This window comes from Cyrtonyx montezumae, unplaced genomic scaffold, assembly GCF_038088225.1.
Source record: "Cyrtonyx montezumae isolate F1298 unplaced genomic scaffold, pur_monq_1.0 scaffold_17, whole genome shotgun sequence".
Taxonomy (NCBI): domain Eukaryota; kingdom Metazoa; phylum Chordata; class Aves; order Galliformes; family Odontophoridae; genus Cyrtonyx; species Cyrtonyx montezumae.
The window spans coordinates 23,714,801-23,726,434 of record NW_027071903.1 but is presented as its reverse complement, the minus strand read 5'-3'; the positions used below and the strand labels follow the sequence as shown (position 1 = coordinate 23,726,434).

General features: G+C 34.0%; 1 protein-coding gene across 6 annotated transcripts in view; it reads right to left on the bottom strand.

Annotated features, from left to right (window-relative positions):
* Positions 1 to 3,292: 3,292 nt before the first annotated feature.
* Positions 3,293 to 11,634, bottom strand: part of ZNF280D (zinc finger protein 280D) — a 40,431-nt gene continuing 32,089 nt past the window's right edge. For 3 of the 6 annotated variants that reach the window (XM_065733746.1, XM_065733744.1, XM_065733745.1), the window contains one exon: positions 3,293 to 4,025. In XM_065733746.1, the coding sequence (XP_065589818.1) occupies positions 3,392 to 4,025 (634 nt within the window). In that variant the 3' untranslated portion in view covers positions 3,293 to 3,391. The remainder of the gene's footprint in view (positions 4,026 to 11,634) is intronic. The other 3 variants (XM_065733747.1, XR_010622026.1, XR_010622027.1) reach the window with 3 other exon arrangements.

Below are 11,634 nucleotides of genomic sequence, written 5' to 3'. Positions count from 1 at the left end.
TTCCAGTCCTCTGTAACTCCTGCTGTAAGATGCTGCAATATGCAATAAACTAAATACTGTGCATTTGCTTATTGCTACAAACACATTTTATGTATGCAAATAGAGGAAGTTATATTACAACCTTCAAAGCCTTTACACTGAAAGACGCAAAAGTCATACTTAAAAATTCTACCTTTAGCGACAGCAGTTGGTTGAAATGCACAGAACCAGCAACATCTCTGGAGATCCAGCCATAAAAAGCAAATAGTCTCTCATCCAATAGCTTCATATGACTTGCAGCTGCTGGGTATACTGTGCCTATTCCATTTCTGGCAATGCTTTCCCCCTGAAACAACAGGAATTTGTCTACAATCCCCTACAAATTACAGCAGTAATTTTTTTTGCCCACACTGTGTAACACAAACCGAGGCATTTGTTGCACTTGAGGAAGCACCAAATGACCACAAGCTACTGATTTTCAACAGTTTTCAACTGAAGAGAAACAAAGCTAATATGCATGTGGCATCTATCTTCTTTAAGAGAGTTATATAACCAATATGAAATTATTATTCAAGTAAATATTGTAAATCCCTTTGTAAGTGAAACATCTCTAGTATGGACACTGAGAATTAATTTGAAGTTACTTTTTTTTTTTCATTTGTCAAGGCAATGAAAACTTGAGGTAAATCATTTTCCTAAGTTCAAAGAGAAAGGTGGCACAGAGAAAGAACTGCTGACAGTTGAAGAATATCGACATGACACAGAAACAACCAAAAACCTGAGTTATGTGCAGTTACATACAAATAACTCAAAGGTAGTCAGTGTAAATTGATCTTTTGGAGTGACTTAAACCAAAAACATCTATTTAGCTCAGTTCTAGGAACCATACAAAATACATGAAATTGATTAATTTTCATAATTAAGCAATTTCCTGTAGCATTCAAATAACATTTAAGATAGGAAAAACAAATAGCTTTCATTCTTCACAAAAATAGCATACCACTGCTTTCACTTCACAATTTAGTTGTCTATTTAAAGCATCTGATGGTTTTGCTACAACTATCTAGTACTCTCTTGCTCCATTTGGAAGGGTTGCTATTTCAGATGTTAGACATCGGGGGGGTTGATCTAACATTACTGTTGTAACGTATATCCATTCTCTACACAGACTGAAATGAACAACCCTTCACATATTAAGTATCTGAGAATTCATATATATTTTTTGTCAAATACTCAGGATTTTCCAGTCTCAGTTTGATTTTCCAAATATTCTCAGCATTCAAACTACGTGTTTTCATACAAATTCATATTATCAGAATGGCCAATGTTTTTAAAATTCAATTGCATAAAAGACAAATGTGAGGAAATTACAAGCAAGTATCATACAACTGGTTCCACTTGAAGTTAAACTTCTCCAACACCACATATGAATTTTTCAAAATATTTAATTGGCATATAAAATCAATGTTCAGATTAAAAATATCACAGGTTTCTCTTGGTTTATAAGCACTCATGAGCTGCTTCAGTAACATATATAGGAAGTTCCATGGCTGGTTTACTACTTTGAACTATCCCTCTTAGGATGCTGTATTTTATATTCCCTCATGCCTATGTGCATGAAGACAACAGACTTGTTAAGAATACTTCAAGTTAACAATTTCACTACAACCTTTTAAGGACAGAAAATATTGCCATCTATTGCTCTCAGCTTTTTTTTTGCCTGTTTTTACTTGGAGTTCTTTAAGCAGAAGAGCTGAGAGCTGTGACTACGTAAGTCATTCCTTTTCTCTTTTAAAAAGGCTTCTACACCAGCATGGATGAAAATTAAGGAGCAATTTAAAATTAAATTCGTGTGACTGTAAGCAATTTTCATGAGGCTGAGATGTGGTTTATTTAGAGGCTTCAACAAGAAGCAGGATGGTCTCTATATTTTAATGCTGTTGCTGATTAGACTCATTTAGCAGCCAAGTCTAGTCAACCAAGAAGGACAGAGCAAGCTTCAGTTGCATGCTGATGGTCCAGAAAAATATCTCTACATAATCTGGAAAAATGATCACATCTAACCACCATACACAGCTAGAAAAATATTCTTATGTATAGGCACTTGCGCATTTAATTCTTAAAAACAAAAAACAAACAAAAAAATCACTTAAGCATCAAACTCACAATTTTGAAATGAAAATCTTAAAACGAAATTGTTTCTGCAAACTGTTACCAATTTTTTTTTTAAGGGTGGGAATATTATATTACGCCCGAAGTTCCAAGCTGAGCAGTGAAATTATTCACAAAGACAAAATTTTGTTGCAAATATTTACTCAAAAAAGTAATAATTTACAGCAGTGCTTTAACAGCTGTTCAAAACATTTAACACTCATTAAAAACAAAACTAGGTCAAAAGCACATTCTGAATGTTTCAAATGGAGCAAGGAAGTTGTAAGAGCAAGCTACTGTTGTATTCATTCCTACACCTAGCTGCTAACTATAAGGGGAAATAAAAGAAAAACAGCAGCTATCTTTCTGCATATAACTTAGACTACAAAAAGTTGTGAAATTGAACTGTACATTCCCACATTATATGCTCTCGTGTCCTTTTTCTAAGAGTTAGCAAGCAGCAGCTGCAAAATGGCATAATGCACACCAGCTGGTACTTCCAGTTTGGGGTTTTCCTTCTTTTTGCTTAAAATGATTTTTACATTAAACCATACTTTGGTTTGCCTTACAGACCATTCCTATGGGTCTATCACTAAGAATATTTAAAACAATGGTAAAAGCCTAAAAGCTACAGTACTTTTAGCAGTATATCCTACTTTATACAATTATGTCTGATATTTCTGCACAGTCTGCATACTGAAAACCCCACAAATATATATATTTTATTGTAGTATTTCCACTTTCACTGAAAGTTTAAGGTAAGTCTACAGTCTGGCAGGATCACACCTGTACAGAGGTGCATAGATTCATATAATTCTGTTTACATGCTTTTACAGACAGGAATGTGACACCAAATCCAAAGCTTGTGTTTACCCAGCTATCAGTAGACCAACAACCATTGCTACAAGTGTGCTTCATTTCAGCATTACAACTGAATTCATACCAAGTTCTGCTGTTTCGTTAGAAGTTTTGAAGATTTCTTGGCTAGCAAATCATCTTAAATCCAAATACAAAAAATAGATTTTTTTCCTCCTTCTGTCAGTTTATTCATATATATGACAGAAGAAAGAGGCAGTTAAATTTAAAAACATATTACCTTTTCAAAATTTACTTGATTCAGATGGGCACACATATTATCTCCATATGCCAAAGTTCCCTTCCAAAAAAACCCCAAACTATTAGCATCAGTGAGCACACTCATCAGGAATGGTCCATGGTGTTTCTGCCATCATTTATAACACACAAGGAAATGAATGTAATTTCAGCTTGCTTCGTTTTCATCTGTTTTGTTTACAGTTGGTTCCATTCTGTTGGGGCTGCCTTCATGAGAAGTCTTGTCTGTCTGTTCAGAGAGCTGTTCAGCTTTCTTTGATGAAGGTGCAACATTACCCTTCTGAAGTATTTCAGTTGCTTCATGCTCTAGTACCTCTGATGGAGTCAAGGGCTCCAAATGAATACTGCCTTGCTCACTCATGTCTGAACTAACTGATTCAGGTTCATTTCTTTTCCTCAAGAACTGCTCAAAACTAACATCTTCACCCAATGTTAGTTTTAAGTCCTTTGCGTTCATTGCTGAAAGTGTAGTTTTATCCAAGTTTTGCACTTCAGTCTGATCAGTCAAGACAACATCATCTGAACTTTGGCAAGTTTTCAACTCACTTTCACCACGAATACATTTTTGTTTCTCGCCTACTAATTGTTTGTTATGATCTGAATCACAACATGTTCCTTTCTCATGCAAAGATTTCTTTGTGCTGCTATCATGGAGCTCCAAATTGGGAACATTTTCTGTATCTGACAATGATGAGTTATCTTCATTCTTTTCAACCGATACCACTTCATTTTGGTTTCTATTGCATTCTTTTGTTTCCTCTGAAGAATCAAGCTCCTGTTTGCTGAAAAAACAAAATGTTATTTTTCTAAAAGTTATAATAAAGAAACACAGGGCTACAATCAGCAAAGTAACACCCAAGTGCCACTGCAGATTTCATATGTTATTTCTTAACAATTTTCATAGCAAGATGGGGTGAGTTTAACAAATGCATTTTTCATACCCATTTATAAATTCAGCTTTACTGCTTTAGCATTATTTAATTCTTGCACTTCACCACTAGAAATGAAAGTTGCTTCCCTCTTCTGATTTGTAATTTTTAAAAATACAGCATTAAGCTCTTCTTTGACACAAACACAGATACAACTACTTAAAACTTCTGTTGATGATGTGCAAGAAAAAAATGCCAGTTCATATCTTTATACTGACAAACTGAATCTGCAGTGCTAACAGGTAACAAGAAAGAAAAAAGCTAGCAGTTGGAAATAATAATTCAAATCTAAAATTTATTTGAGTGACTACAAATTTGCATTATTTCAATAAGTAAATTTTAGTCACTTATTGGAACAAAACCACGTGTTGACCAAATAAAAGGAAAGAACAGTGTTGATTCATTCAAGTAAAAATGAGAATCTCATTATATAGTAACATAGAAAACACAAAGTAAACAGTTAAGTACTTTGTATAAAAAAAAATTTAATTTTGTATTATTTCAATAAAGCCATATGCAGTTTTATAAGGCAATCAGGAAAGAGAAGTGGGAGGGAAAGGAGAATCCTCCAGAGAGATTCAACTATGCATTTCAGATGCTACCTCTACTGACATAAACACTCAGTCACATGCTGAATGTTCACATTCTAACAGACGAAACCCTAATTTCTGATATTTCTCTTCATTTATTAGAGGAACATCAGGCTTCTCATCGTTTCAATGAAGCTAAATTTTTTTGCTGTAAAGACTTAGGCTTGGTAAGAACATCATTTGAAACTCACTCAAGATTTTTCATAATGACAAGTAGCTCTAACTGCTCAAAATGGCAATGTTTGATAGCCAAAAAAAAACCAAAACAGTGAAAGGTGGCAGAGGGGATGGAAGAACAAGCTGGATTTCAGATGTAAATCCTACATAGGAAGTGAAAATTGGAGCAAATACACCTGCCAGTTTAATGTTTGAATGTAAAAGTTGCAAACAGTATCTACAGTGATATGCAGGTAAAAAATGCAGAGAAGTTAGTATCATCAAGCATTAAATTCATCTAAAAAGCAAAAAATGCATTTGTACTTTTTTCAAATTGTTTTAAATATGCTTGAAACCACTTCTTGCTAAACCCACTTGACACAGCAATGGATAATTCAAGGACTCTTTCAAGAAATAATCAGTTTCTTGCTAATACATTTTTACAATATATTTTCAACCCAAAAGTTAATGTGATTCACCTATATGCTAAGTGATATTGAATTGCACAGAAAATAGTTAGTCTGATCCACATGCTACAAGCTACATACATTCAGAAGTTTGTTTTCAAGTTTAATTTCACTTGAACAAGCTAATTCAAGAATATCAAACTTTCCACTTAGGATTAAGACAGGAATATTTTGAACAGGGATAAGAGACTACAGAGATACTCTTAAAAGCTGAACTCTTACTGCCTACTGAGGTAGTCAGAATAATGATTTCACTGTGAAACCATTTCTTCATTCATAATCAGGAATTAGCTCAGGAGGTGAACCTATCTACCAAATCATAGGCTGCGTTTGCTCCTACTGACAGAAAAATGTGCACATTTTTTCACTTATTATACTAACACAATAAATAATAATCTTCAATATGCATTTTTCTATCCAGATTTTTATCTAGTAGTTTGAGAAGGAGGAGAATAAGGAAAATATAATGATCCAGAGAAAACCTGAGACAAATCTCCAGCACAAGAGCTACTCAGAGCTTCCAAGCAGCTACGGATGATAATTAGCCTTACCACATCTGTTCCTAATTACTTCACCTATTCCAGAAAAATACTTAAGCTATACAGAGCCTGAGCAATTTCAGTAAATATTTAGAACTGTATTCATATGAAAATCCAATCAACTCTACAAACTGTATATACATGACCTTTAGCTGCTACTTTTCAACGAGCAGCTTGGAAGTGAGCTGAAGTTGCAGTTAACGAACAAAATAGTATGCTTTACTTGGCAAGTTTTGAGCACAGGTATGCAAAAATTGTTTTAAATAAAGCAATGACTAATTCCTCATTAGCACTGACAACAAAGTTTCCACACAGAGCAATCCAGATGGATTACATTCAAACACTGTTCACACCAAGAAACTCCTAAAGGACAAACATACTTTAACACAAAATGGGAATCAATCACAATCTCCCTTATCTTCTTGCAATCAAACTCCAACTTTGACCAAATTCAGCCTTCTTCACTAACAGCTCATTTCTGGTGAAGCATGGGAGGTGAGGAATGGGGAACAAGAAAAACTTTATACATTCATTTCTCATGCAGGTGAAAAACCTCCCCAGTATTTTATAACAATAAAACACAGTTTAAAAATAAAATTCCTCAGTTTTTGCAAGGCAATAACCAACAAATAACAAATTAAAAAACAAATATACAGAAAAGAGTGATCTAGTATCGCTAAGCACATCAGTGAGCTCCTTTATACTTAATAGCTCTCCAATGAGATGGTTTAACCTCTGCTGACAACTGCTGATGAATAAGCAAAAACTCAGTAGTTGTGACACACTCAACCCCTCAAATAGAAAGAAATCCCAAATATATGGAATTTCAGAGTCATCCTGTTAAGTAAATCAGCAGCTGAAAAAAAGAGCTTTAAGTAATGTTAGGAATGAAAGACTTCTAGTCTATATGTAGACAATACTGCGTAAGAACCATAAAAAAAAAATCAGACCAAGCAGAGGTGGACAAATGAAAATAACAAATAAGGGTTTTGGTGACAAAAACATAAAACCTGATTATTGTTTAATAAAACAACAAACTCATTTCCTAAAGCATGCTACCAGCCATGGCTACAGTTTGTGAAAACTGGAATATATTAGTGACCCGGCTGCTGCAACGTCGGTATGAACTCCAGCTTTTGAATAAGACTACTTGCAGAAGACATAATTTTGAGTCCAAGAGATGAATCTACCAAGTGAAAGCATACACATACCACAAGCTAGAGAAACCTGGAAATTAAAAGGGTTTTTTCCTCACTGTATAGAAAACCTAAGATCTGGTAGCTAAGTGAGGCTGAAGCAAGATCAGCTCTGCATACTTGCTGTGTTCTGTTTGTTTTTCAGTTTTGGAGGTTCAGATTGTCAGCTTTTTATTTTAAAATCCTACAAGTTCAAGTTTTCTTCGTTGCCCTTCGCAACATTCACTTAATGTTCCTTAGAGTACTAGTATTTTGTATAAAGCTTCTAAAAACCATTCAGGGAAAATTTTTATAGCAAGAAAAGAGACCGTACAGCTTCAGATAAAATGTACATACCTGCATACACAACAGATTTTAGGCGTGCACATGAAGACTGCTGGTTTGTGGATTGTACTTACAGGTAACAAGATCAGAGTACTACAGCTGCATTTACTTTGGTATGTCACTTTGGTTTCAATCAACAGCATGGTTTTGAGGCAAATTTCTAACTGTTCCCACACTCTGGTTTGGTTTACAGAACTGTTCTGGTTATGCAAACTAGATTTATTCTGAGGAAAAGAAACTAGAAGCCCTGATCCATGTGTGTACCACACACGCTCAAACTGCTAACAGAGTCCTCAAGAATCCAACCAACAGGAAACTAGGAACACATTTATATATTAGAGTTAATTTTACCTAACTAAATATAAAGATGTGAGAACGCAGTACACAGCATTCAATTATAATGACTTATCTGTAGTTTAAGGATGGAGTTAGTTAGCTTCCAATACCTGAATCATTTAATATCAACTCTTAAGCACTGTAAGTCAAAGTAAAGTTCTAACTATTTGGTACTCAGCACATGACTAAAGAAAGGTAAAGGAGAGTTCTGTTTCTAAGAAAAAAAATAACTTACAGAGAAACTGAAAACACACAATTGCTTTATAGTTTACTTTTTTTTTAAAAAAGGTACCACAAATGTACTTAGAAAAACTGAAGCTGTGTTTTGACTAAGCTTTTAAAGGTTACATTTGCATCAAAATTGTTGAAGACTATTAATTGGAGTAAGATACTTCATGCCACAAGATCTGGAGCAGTAACCTATATGTACACATATATATAAGCCTGCCCACACTATGTGCCAAAAGCCATGTAAGATTTCAGTTATTTTCCCAGACAAGCATTAAAAACCTGTAATTATTTTCCTTACATCTACAGTTGTTAAAGCTACCCAACCAACAAAATGAATTCTCATGAATTACCAAATACTGCTGTATGTTACAATTGTTCCCATTTTCCCTTTCAACACTGTTAATTCATGCACAATAATAAAAAAAACCTTTTTAACACTGTCTACAATTTGTTGTGAACTTATTATTATGACTAATCTGTAGGTTAAGCACTGCTAAGAATGTTTTGAAATTTAGAACCTAAATTCTTTGTGTCCTGTTGAGTACATTATGACTGCCATTCAAAAGTTTTTGTCATAGAAAATACACATCATGAAAATAATCAATTAAAATATTTTCATCCAATTACCTGAGAAATAACAGAGCATGTATTATTTTATAACTGAATTTCAAGATGCAGCTAATTATTGTATTACCTTTCATATCCTGTTTCTGTTTTTCCTTAAGATAAACTAGGTCTTGAAATTTTCTGTAATAATTAATGTTATTTTATTTTTTATCCATGACCAATTGATTACAATTAAGTTGCAGAGACAAATTCACACCGACATTCCCATACATCTCACTAACTAGCAGATATTAATACAGATGTTTGCAAGATCTTGTAAGTTAAGGGAAAAAAACATTAAAGGAACTCTTGTAGCCTTTTCCATATATGCAACTGTAATTACACCTTACTGAACAGGATCTAGTGAACTAAGTCCTGGCAGCATTTTATTTGGAAGGTAAAAAACAAACAAAACACACAGTAGTCAACAGCCTTCAGAATGGTACTTCTGTTCCAGCACTACAAGAAGAATAATCCCCTTACCATAAAGGCCTTTTACACAGTAATTCAAGTATTCAAGACCTGAAATGAAAAATCTGCTGAAATGTACTTTTTAAAGTACATAAAACTACATTCTGGTCAACACCACATTTATTTAGAATATCTACCACAATCCAACTATTCAGGACAAAATTGTGGTTTACCTGAGGACAATCACAGAACTCTGCAACTGACCTCCAACTACAACTCGGAGGAGATACTTCATTCAAAATACAGGCACAGCCTGGGCATGATACAAGTTATAAATTATTTAGATCTATTGACTTTTGAAACCACATTAATTAAACAGCTTATCAGAATATCATGAAAATTGATTTTCTGTGTTTACATAAGAAAATGCTATTGTAGAGATATCAAGAGCTATCTTAACTAGGGTAACAAAGTCTTGTTAAGTCATCAGTTCTAATATAAAAGCTAAGCTTTCAAGTCTCCTATAAAGAAACCTGTACAAACACCTTAAAATTGCTTATATCAGTATCTTCTTTGTTCATGCTGCATTAAAAGCAAATTTATTCTGCTCGAGTATGGTGCTGTCTGTTATATTTAAATTATGTTATTAATCATAAATTAAATGATTCATGATCTTACTGAGCCTTAATGGCTGTCTGCAGGGTACAACACACTTGACAGAAGAAACAGCTTCATTAACTTAAATTTTATGAAAAAGTATACTAATACTAGGTTGATATGCAACCACATCTGTTTTCCTAAATTATAAAAAATAGTGCTAAAAGCAGGTCCTTTCAAGAATTTTAAGAATTTCAGCACATTCTTCCAGCACACCATATAAACCTTCTAGTAACATTAACATTCTAGCAAGGTGAACAACCTGGACTGTGGTATAAATCACCATTTATTTTTTATTATTACATCTTAATTTGAAACAAACTATGGCAGAAGTAACTAGGAAAAAATATTCTTTTATAATAGCTGGTATTTCAGCATGGTCATCTCATTAACAGGAAGAAAAATAGGGTAAATAAAATGATAACACATTTTTTGGGTTACGGGTTTAAAATACTCTGAAGTGTTTAATAATGAGTAGCAGTATCAGTAGAAGACAATGAAGCAGGAGATATTGATCTTAACTTCACTTTTTTAATAATTTCTAAGCATCAGTTTAAACAAATAGGTTCAAAACTGCAATTTGTCTAAAACCAATCACTGCTCACTCTGGAAGGGGCAAAACAACCCAGACAAATCAGACAGTAAAGGATAAAACATTGTTCCTGTTGAATGAGTAAATCTAAGTTTTGCCATAAAAATTAAACAGCTATGAACTGAATCCAATACCTGTCTATTGTTTTAAGTATCCTATAAATGTATGCTGTAGATTACACTGTTTTGAAAGCAAACAAGATGAATATGACTTGTTGAACTTTATTAACAAAGAGGTGGTTTTCACCTTGGATTACTGATACACATTCTTTACCTTACTCTATTTCAGAATAGGCTTTCTAACGCAGCTCTAATTCAAAATCAGCAATAATTTCCTAAGTAGATTCTGAAGCAGAGAAGAAAGATACTCTATGATGTTATGTTCCTAACACTGTCATGATAAGAAATCTTAAATCCTTGGGCTTAGTAGTTTAATTTCCAAAGAGTTCCAACTCAAGTTTTCAAAAAGCAACATAGGTAAATTACTTTCTTATATAACTGGAGCTACAGGACTTATGACAATAATACAAAAATTGTGACCTTCTCTGGTAAATACAGACTGCTGCTCCACAATTTTGAAATCCCTCTACAGCTTCCAAAAGATTCCTTACTGTACATAAACTTCCAGTTAAGAACAGTGAAAAGTAACCCCTAATTATCAATCTCTTCAATAAAAACTCAGACAAAATGTAACAGCTGAAGAAAATTTTTCAGGCTGACTGAGATACTTAAGAACAAGTTCTGGCCACAAAACCAAAGAGACTCAGGCTTTAACTATAAAATAACAGCTGGTTTATTAAGTGCATTATTTTAGATGCTTTAAACCTGAATTCAGGTTGATCTGATGCTTTATTTGCTACACAAGGAGTCATGCTGGGCTAATGGAACAGATTTGGAGCCAATGAAACAAGCATTTAGATGCATAGTCCAAACACAGATTACTATCATTATTTCTGAAACTCATGCAGCCTCAGCTTTGCTTGACTTCACATTATTAAATATATGCATATCTGTGCACATGCAGACCTTAGATCATGAACAACTCTTCCCAGGGATTTATCATGTTTCCCCTATAGGCACAAAGTTGCTTCCATGCCATATTTGCATTAGGTAGTACTGAAAAACAGGTGGAATTGTTCACCAAGCATCCCTTTCCTGCCTATTCCTAACCAGAAGTAACCTCTTCTAGACAACTAGCTCCAGCAAACATCTCTGTATTAACTGAATGGCTTAAGTTACTTTCCAGCTACTCAGCTCAACCACATCCAAGAAATATGAACAAATTGTTTACAACCAAAGAATAGAAGAGTTTTTGTCTTTTTTTTTTTGGGGGGGGGGGTGGGGGGAGGGGAGGAATA